Source organism: Mesoplodon mirus, assembly GCF_964341445.2.
Source record: "Mesoplodon mirus genome assembly, chromosome: 19".
Lineage (NCBI taxonomy): Eukaryota > Metazoa > Chordata > Mammalia > Artiodactyla > Ziphiidae > Mesoplodon > Mesoplodon mirus.
The window spans coordinates 62270966-62280194 of record NC_138995.1 but is presented as its reverse complement, the minus strand read 5'-3'; the positions used below and the strand labels follow the sequence as shown (position 1 = coordinate 62280194).

Sequence of the window (9229 nt, the reverse complement as noted above, 5' to 3'; positions counted from 1 at the left end):
CCGACATGGAGGAGATAAACTGGGGCCTGCAGCCCACACACGACCCTCAGACGTTCCTGGCTTGTCCTCATGAAATGGCTGTGAGGCCTCAATGAACAAGAAAAACATATCCACAAGGCGCTTTGCAGTGGGTGCCTGGTACCAGGAAGCACTCACTAATTGTAAGCTGTATTTCCTTCTGTAGAATGGGGGTTGAGGTGAGAATTAAGAGACGATGGGGGGAGTTCCCTGGTGGCCTAGTAGTTAGGATTCTGGGCTTTCAGTGCTGTGGCCCGGATTGAATCCCTGGTTGGAGAACTGAGAACTGAACTGGATCAGAAGAAACAAGAAGACTCACTGTCCTGGCCTCACAGAGCCAGGCCAACCGAGATGACACACGTGAGGTCTGGGAGGGGCTCTGACTTCAGACAAGGGTGATCTGGCCCCAGGTGACCCGGGACAAGACACTCTAATTGCTGGACCTCAGTAACCTCATCTGAAAAATGGGGAGACTCCCCACCTGGGTGAGAAGATGGGACTGAAAGCATTCTTTATGAGCATAGTTTGCGCCTTTGTACTCAGCCATCCTCAGAGCCCACTGCCCTTCCACCCTTCCAAAGCTTTCAGGGCCCAAAGTCTGGGCTGCTTCCTCCCGGTCTGGTGTCCCCAGCAAGGCGGAGGGTCTCACTCTCCCAACAGACATCACTTCAAAATGTAAATCAAGATGAAATGCTTCCCAAGGCACTGCTTATGACAAGGTTTTAATAAAATAAAATAGAAAGTTCAAGTGCTTCCAATCCCCCAACATACCCCATTCTGGCGTGGGGGAGGGGAGGGAGCCCCCACAGCCCAGTAGCACCAGGGATAGCACCATGAGAAAGATGAGGTCGCACCGGCCTCCCTGAGACCCACGGGGGTGGTGGGGACGTGCCCCTGGCCGCCCCCTCGTCACCCCCCACCTCAGACACAGAGCCGAGAGCACACTGACGCCCCTCTGTAGGGCAGTGTCTAGGGAGCGCCAGCCCATGTCAGGTCCACCTCCTCCCGAGGCCTGGGCTTCTTTGGAGAAGCCACGGGGCGGCCCCCACCCCTTATGGCTTTGCTCCCTGGGCAGGAGAAGGCGGGTGGGGAGGGAACAGCTCCTTCAGCCCTGAGGCTGGGGCTGGGGTGGGAGGGCGGCAATGGCCAGGGCTCCCTGCTAGGATGGGGGTGGCTCAGGGGTCAGCAGTCACGAAGGGTCAGGGGTCAGATCCCGAGGGGTGTCCAAACCAACCAGCCCCGGGGGTCAGAGCTGTGCTGGGGTTGAAAGTCAACGCCCTCCCAGAGGTCCAAGAGCTCCTTCTGGAGGTCGGTTACTGAGAACTCAGGGCGGAGGGGACCAGGAGGGACGCCCTCCTCTCCCAGCCTGGGCCTCCCTGTCCAGCCCGTCACGGCCCATCACCGTTGACATCCAGGTCAATGGAGCCATGGCTGACCACCAGCCGCAGGCGCTTGGGTGGGGAGAAGGGGGAAAAGGCAAGGGCCTGCTTGGGGATGGGGATGGGGCCTGGGGTCCCGGTGGGGACGGGGGTGGCAGTGGCAGGCGGGGCCGGGGCCACACGGCTCAGATCCACACGTACCACGTAAGGCAGCCCGTAGCGCCGGGCCCAGTGCCAGTCCTGCTGGGGGGCCCAGCGGGCACGGGCGGCCGGCCCCAGGGCCACCAGGGCCTCTGCCCGCAGGCAGCAGTGGGGGCCACAGCCTCCCCATCGGTGCAGGGAGACGCGGGCAGCATGGAGAACGGGGGGCGCCGGGGCCTGCCGGGGCTGGGGGCGTCGGCGCCTCCGGGGACGCACCCGGAGCTGGGGCTGAGGCAGCCACTGGAGCCAGAGGGGCGAGGCATTGGGGCGGGCGCCGCAGGGCGGGGGGTGCAGGGGCTGGCAGGCAGCTGTGGAGGCCCAAGGGAGGGGGAGTGGGGAGAGAAAAGGGCAGCTGTGTGAGCAGAGCCTCTTCAGAGGGGACCAGCTCCTGCTCAGGCCAGCCGCCCCCCCCACCCTGCCCAGTGCTCTTCAGAGGGGGACAGATGAAGAGAGAGATGCTCAGGAGTGAGGCCCTGTCTGGGGGGCCCAGTGGGGGTACCAGGAGGGACAAGACGAGAGGAGGGCGGAGAAGGGGCTGAGGATGGGGGAGCAGCTGATGAAGACAGGCCAACGGGACAGGGTCCCCGCCCCACGCTCACCGCAGAACGGGTCCCGGCGCAGCGGGGCTGGGTGGGCACAGGCCCGGGGGCCATCCAGGCCCTGCTGCAGCCGCCGCTTCGTCTCCCGGAGCTCATACTTGTCCACGGGCCGGGGCGGCAGGGGCTCCTTGGGCTGCAGTCGGAAAGCTCCTTCGCCTCTCCTGAGGATGGGAGGAAAATGAGGAGGGAGGGAGGGGTGGGCCCTGAGGATGCACTTCTGGTTCCCAGGATCCCAGGGACCGTGTCCCTTCCTGCAGGCCATCCCCACCTCTCGCAGGTGTAGCATTCACAGTGCTCATTCTTTTCACCGAAGAAGCCTTCGCCGTAGAAGCAGGTCACCTCGTCCCCTGGCTCGATGTCCCGGAGCACCTTCACGCAGGCTGCGTTCCCATCTGCAGGTACGAACTAGGGGCCAGGAGGCTCAGCGCCCTGTCTTGGGGGTGGCCTGGCTCCACCCCGCCTGGCCTGGCACCCTGGCCTCAAGGGTCCCCCCGGGATGGGCAGCGGCCGAGAGCCCGGGGAAGAGCCCTGCCCAGGGCCTGTCCTCAGCATGCACTCCCTGACCCTCCCCCGTTTTGCTGGCTCCCACCCTCCCTGTAGGACGTGACCTAACCAGCCCCTGGCAGCGCGCACAAGAACCACTCCCTCCAGCACTCCTTCTCGGGCTCCTCTGACACACCCTGCCAGCCTGCACCTCAGTGGCCGAGATGTGCGCCTCTGCCTGGCTCTGCAGCCTGCCCTTCCCGAGGCCTGTGTCCACCCCGCAGCCCCAGTCCAGGATCGCCACCCCTCTCACCTGCCTGCTCCTGACTCCAAGTTCCCCATTTGGGAGAGGCAGCACTCCCATCCATCTGTCCATCTGCCCGCCCACCCATCTGTCCATCCTAGCCTGACACACACCTGGGAGTGCCCCTGGCTGCCCGCCCCCCCGCCTGACGCCAGGACAACTGGCCGGCACCTCCCAAGCGGGCAGTGTCGGGCGTCCTCTTTCCCTCCTTCCCTGAGACCCCGGCTGCCCCTCATCACCTCCTGCGCAGCTCTGCCCCAGGCTACCTGCCAGCCTCAGCCCATGCACTGCCTCCAGCCCCGCCCCCGAAGCTCCCAGAGCAGCAGCACCAGGGCCTCTGAGAACCAAGCCCCCTTCACTCACCCCTCTGAGATGGCGCCTCCCCTCTCAGCTGCCCTAAAGCGGCCCCGTTTGCCCTCAACACCTAGGAAAATCCTACTCCTCCTTCAACGCCTGGCTCCGGCGTCAGTTCCATGCAGCCTGAGGTTCCACACCACGTGGTGGCTGACCCCCGCCTCACCGAGCTTTGCTTGACTCTCCATCCTACCCAGCGTCTGTGCCCCGAAACCCACGGAACGGTGTGCAGTCACAGGACGCTGACACACACCCAGCCTTCACAACTGTCCCAGGAGGCAAGTTCTCCCCGTTTCCCATCCGAGAAGAGAAACCAGGACCGGAGCGGCAGGGCCAGGACTCAAACCCTCCTCACACCCCTGGGGTCCCAAGGGCGGCCAGGTGAGCCCCACACTTGGCAGGGTGCACACCCAAGGCCTTACAGGGGTCATCTCCCAGCAACTCCTCTCTCACGTGCTCCGTACTCCACACCCAGCACAGGGTGGGGGTGGCCTCCCAGAACCTCCTATCAGGAAGAGCCCTTGCCCTCCAGGGCAGGGCTTGCTCTGACCCCACCCCAGGAGGCCCTCCCCAGCCTCCTGCTGTCACAGCTGCCGTGGGTGTCTCCCTGGGTCACCCGGGGCCCACGGCACAGGCAGGGGCACTTTGTGTCTCCCCATCACCACACTCCCCCCAAACTGGCCCAGCCCCCAGCCCAGGTTCAGAGAAGGGAGAATGCGGCCAGCAGGTGGCAGCCTGGGTTCCAGCGTGACTTTAACCAGAGCCCCTTCCTCCCTCCTCTGACAATCGCAGGCACAAGCGCCAGGGCTGCCCAGCCAGGGGTGGGAAACTGCTTTGTCAGATGGGGAGACCCGGGACAGTTTCTGGCTATTCGCCGACCAGAAAGCCCCTCCCTCGTGCCCATTCTTGGGAAGGGGGGTCCCAAGTCTCACCTTGCAGTTGGGTTTGCAGTCTGGAGCCAGTTGGGGGGTCGCGGGGAGAGAAGAGAACTGGGTCAGCGAGCCAGAGAGCCAGGGCTCAACCCCTCCCCCGCTGGCTCCTCGCACCGCCCACCCCCGGCCCCCGGCCCCGCCCCCACTCCCCCCTCCGGCCTCCCCAGCCCCCTCCCCGTGCCCACCGTGGTTGATGAAGGCGGCCGGGCCGAGCCACAGCTGAGCGCTGCGCTTGCGGGTGGAGTACATGATACTGAAGTCGTTCTCCCCGGCCCTCAGCAGCCCCTCGTCGGCCTCCCGCAGCTCTGCGATGCAGCCCACCAGCAGCTCCAACTTCTCGTTCTTTTTCCTGCCCAGAAGCCAGGTGGTGGGTCTGTGAGCACCTCCCTGACCACCAGTGCTGGGGACAGGGGCCCCTCATCCCAGGCCTCCGGCGGGAAGAATCGATGGGACGCACCAGCTACCGCGTTCCAGCTCCCAAATCTCTCTGAAATTCACCCACCGTTGCCTCTAGACCTGCGGCAGGCGCGGCACCCTCCACCTCCTGAAAGCCTGACCCGCATCCTCTCCCACTCTCGGTTCCTCCCGCCTCCAGTGCCCACTGCCTCGGCCTCTCGCAGTCCAGTCCTGCCCGGAAGTCCCCACAGGCGCCCCCGCACTCTTCACTAGACCCTTTGGCTCATCCTTCGGGCCTCAGCCTAGGCCTGGCTCCCAGGAACACTCAAAATTCCCGGGCAGGCTCAGGACTCACTGAGCAGCTGTGGTCAGCCCTGTGCGCTCACTCAGCTACCACCTGCCTTCCCGCTAGAATGTGAGCAGTGGGCAGGGTCGTCTTGTTCACCGTCCTGCCCCATACCCAGCAGCGACTGCTACGCAGCAGGGGCTCCAGTGGGGATGAAAAAAAAGACAGCACAGTCCTGGGCGCAAGATCAGTCCTTTCTTGGCAGCCCCAGAAAACCTGGGTCTTGAGGGGATCTCATCTCCCAGCAGGGCCGTGGTGGGTCAGGAGGGTCTTGGGGGACCAGACCCGGCCTCCTTTCTCTCAACACAGACATCTTCGTGGCCCTGTCCCGAGTGTCCAGGCTCCTCCAGAAGGGAGGGGGTTTCCTCTCCCAGCAGCCCCAGGGAGGGATGCCTCCTGTCAGGCCTGGGGCCCTGGGAGGCATGTTCTGCCCTCTTACCAAGCACGGGTAGACACAATCTTGGCTCCATTTGTCTCCATGGAATAACGGGTACAGGGCAAGATGGTGAAGCCGCTTTCAGGCAGGAAGGCGCGGAGGTAGCGATAGATCTGGGGGAGGTGAGGGGTGGGCAGGGTGAGGAGGTGGGGCAGGGTCGTCCTCGGCCCCCTCCTGGGTTCTAGGCCTGCTCTGCCACTGACTCGCTGTGTGGTCTCAGGGAGCTCACTGCCCCTCTCGGGGCCTCAGTTTCCTCATCTGTCAAAGGAAGAAGTTAGACTCCACCTCAGAGGGCCCCCCAGCTCTCCTTTCCTAGGATTCTCTGAGCCTTGCCTCAGACGGTCCCAATGGCTAGGAAGTCAGGGAGTCCCGGGGAGCTGCGCTGAGGGTCTGCCCGGCAGGGCGGAGGACCCAGGACAGGCAGAGGAGACGGGGAGAGCACGAGGGCCGAGGGCAGGGCAGGGCAGGGCTCCCTCACGTGGGTCTTGAGGGCAGCCTCCTGCCGCGGGCCCCGGCTCTGGAAGTAGTGGGCCATCCAGCCTCCCAGCGTCAGGGCCCGGTACGCAGCCTCCAGGTCCCGCTGCCTCAGGAAGGCCTCCAGCGCTGAGCGCAGGTGATGCTGTCGCCGCAGCGGGGGCACGGGGCTGGGGGAGAGGGCACGCCTGGGTCCCAGGGCCTTCCCAGGCCCCACCCCCACCCCCACTCGGAGCTGAGAGGAGGGTGGGGCTGAGGGGTGGCAGTGGAAGGGAAGGGGTCCCGAGCCCTCGGTCGCCCTCCCCCAGGTCGCCTCACCTGACGTTCATCTTATGGGTGCGGAAGCCGAGGTAGGGGTCCAGGACGAGGCTGGTGGCGAGGTCGTCATTTTCACACAGTTCCCTGGCTGTCACTCTGTCGGGGCCCATGGTGCCCCAGGCACCATGCTGCCTCCTGCGGAGAGTGGAGAGCTCAGGGCAGGGGCAGGGGCGGCGCCCCGCACGTGAGCCTGCTCTGTGTCACGTATAGGTTGTGTGAGACGCAGGCAAGCCCTTCAGTCTCCTCGTCTATAAAGCAGGGAGAAAAGCAACACTGACTTCACAGGGCTCTCGGTGACGATGAAATGCAACAAGTGCTTCTGACAATGGGGAGATCCCCAAAGAAATGCCAGCCACCGTCGTTAGTAGCTGCATCTCCTCCAACCACCTATGACAGCCCCGCCACGTGCACACACACTCGCAGACCCCGTGCGCACACGCAGATTCCCCAGGACCCCATACACACACACACACACGCAAACGTGCCAACTGGCCCTCGGAAGGCTGATTAATTGGCAGTCTGGGATCACCCTAAAGGCTTAGTCCTGCAGGAGGTGGAAGTCAGGGGGGACCCAGCAGCCCCACCTCTGGCCCTCACCAAGGAAAACGCCACGGCTTCCTGCCCAACCAGAACTGCTTGTTCCTCTGCCCACCCCCACTCTCTCCTGGCCTTGGCCTCCACCCCCATCCCCAGCAGCCCTTGGGAGTCCTCAGAAGGCTCTGGGTGAAACCCCAGGCAGCCCGAGTCAGGGGCGGGTGAGGGGAGGGAGAGCACAGGAAGGATCCCAGCACCTGCTCTCTCTCCAAGGATTCCGGGGGAGGGAGGGGCGCAGAGGACAAAGCGGGGGGAGGGGGGAGAGAAAAGGAACGGTGTGGAGAGGCCGAAGAGGCCCGTGAAAAAGAGGAGAAAGACGGGGATTCGCAAAACGAAACAAAACAAGCCTCCTGACCCCGACTGCAGAGGGCCTGGTGGGCACCGACACCGCGGGGCTTCAGGGAGAGCAGATGGGGGACAGCGAGGAAAGGGGAGCTGGAGAGAGATCGGGAGCTAGAGCAGCTGGGAAAGGGGGTCGAGAAGGCACGCAGGCTGGGGATAAAGAGGGGGCGCTGCGGGAAGGCGCTGGGACAGAATGGAAGCTGCAGAGCGGCAAGTGGGTAATACGGACACCACAGGGAGGGAGCTGGGGCGGGAGAAGGGGCGGGGGTGCCTGCGGGGGACACCGAGGGCTGCGGGAAGGCTTGGGGATCCAGGGAGGACCCCAGGAAAGCTAGCAGGGAGACCAGGGGCCCAACGAGAGTAGAGAAGGGCCTGGAGGTCCAGGGAGGGTCCTGAGATGGTATAGGGGGGCCTAGGGGTTCCAGAACGGGGCTTGGAGAAGCAAACAGGGACAGGGGAAAGTCCTAGGGATCCAGGGAGGAGCGTAGAAGAGCCGCGAGAAGAGAGCCTGGGCTCCAGGGGAGGACCTGGGTAGGCAGTGAGAATCCAGGGGAAAGGCCTGAGGTCCAGAGGGAAATTGGGGGAAGCAGACAGGAGCCTGGGGAGGCAGGGAGAGTGCAGGAGAAGGGCCTGAGGTCCAGGGAGGGCAGTGTAGAGTCAGAGGGCGAGCTGAGGGTCCAGGGAAGGGCCTGGAGCGCGAGAGCGGGGCCTGGGTAAGGAAGCACAGGAAAGGGGCTGGGCGCCGAGAGCAGCCTGAGGCTCGCCGAAGGGCCAGGAGACGTGGGCGCCTGGACACGAGGAGGGGCCGGGCGGGGCGGGGGACAGTCGGGGATGGGGACGACCGGGAGCCAAGGCGGCGCGGGGCGGGGGCCGAGAGGGGGCTCAGAAGTCGGGCCCCGCGCCGCCCCTCACCCGCTTCTCCTCCTCCTCCTCCTCCTCAGGCGCCCGCGCTGCGGCTGCCACCACCTCCCACAGCCTTCTCCAGCTCTCAGACGCGGTCGCCGCGCCTCCCGTCTGCCCAGCCGGGCCCGCCTCCCAACGGCCGTCACGGCCTTCTATTAGCCAAGGTCGCCGCCACTCTTCAGTCGCTCGGAAGCTTGCGCCGCTCCCATTGGCCGAGCTCCGCTCTGCCCCTCCCTGCCCGCCCCACGGTCAGCGCCCCTAAAAAACTCCGCGTCGCCCTCGCTGCAGTCGAGAGCCGCCAACTTCCCTCAGTGGCTGCCGCCGCTGTCCTTCCGGCGCTGCCATGGAGACGTATCCCCACCCACGGCCCAAAGTCGACGCTCTCATTGGCCGAAAGCGCCGTCGCTCCGGGCGAAACGCGGGTTTGGATCGGGTTATTTGGGTTCAAGTGGAAAGAGGGCGGGTACCGCCTGCTCCAGAGCCCGCATGTGATTGGTTGGCCTTGGAGCGACTCATGCTTCCATTGGCTAAGGTCTCCGCCTGTCACCATAGAGTCGCGACCTCCCTGTTCTTTTTCTGTGGCGAAACCTTCGACCACCAGAGGGAGAAAGCCGGGGAGGACGGGAGGGGGGTGAATGCGCGCGCACCTCCTTCCCCCCGGCCGTCTGGGCCAGCGGTTGCCAAGGCGACAAAACTTTATTGACAGCCTTGCCCGGTACAAAGGGCTTTTCGCTCTCTTCCTCACTCCTAGACCACCTTCTCTTCCCCTAAATAACCTGTTTAATTTTGAGTACCCACAATAACACTCTGTGGGTGAAAGGGTCAGAAAGAAGGAGATTGGTAGGTGAGGGCTTTGAAGAAAGCCCTGACTCATGGGGAGCTCCCATGGGGCACCCCCCCCCACGCCCACAGTTGAGATCACCCCTCTGCGCCAGTCCTGGAGGCAAACATAATTAGCAATTCATCATAATTATGCCCAGAATAATAAGCCCTACACTTGGAGCAGGCGGTCTTTGTTTTGTTAACGGCTGTATATCCTGTGCTCTTGGAACAATGCGTGGCACGGAATAGGTGCTTCATTAATTTGTGCTGACTGAATGAATGTATGAAGCTGGTTTCTGCAATCCGTCACTCTGTGACTTTGGAGAAG

The 9229-nt window shown here is 64.1% G+C and overlaps 1 protein-coding gene across 2 annotated transcripts; it reads right to left on the bottom strand.

The window, feature by feature from the left end:
• Positions 1 to 721: 721 nt before the first annotated feature.
• On the bottom strand, positions 722 to 8189 carry KMT5C (lysine methyltransferase 5C). 2 transcript variants are annotated; one of them, XM_082607841.1, is made up of 9 exons: positions 8089 to 8189; positions 6241 to 6375; positions 5927 to 6092; positions 5452 to 5561; positions 4456 to 4619; positions 4271 to 4290; positions 2466 to 2602; positions 2198 to 2358; positions 722 to 1906 (listed from the first exon to the last, which is right to left on the bottom strand). In XM_082607841.1, the coding sequence occupies exons 2-9, from the start codon at positions 6348 to 6350 to the stop codon at positions 1407 to 1409; spliced, it is 1368 nt and encodes a 455-aa protein (XP_082463967.1). In that variant the 5' UTR covers positions 6351 to 6375; positions 8089 to 8189; the 3' UTR covers positions 722 to 1406. The 2 variants fall into 2 exon arrangements, with proteins under 2 accessions (XP_082463967.1, XP_082463966.1); XM_082607840.1 differs by lacking the exons at positions 5927 to 6092; positions 8089 to 8189 and having other exon boundaries at positions 6241 to 6347.
• Positions 8190 to 9229: the final 1040 nt, after the last annotated feature.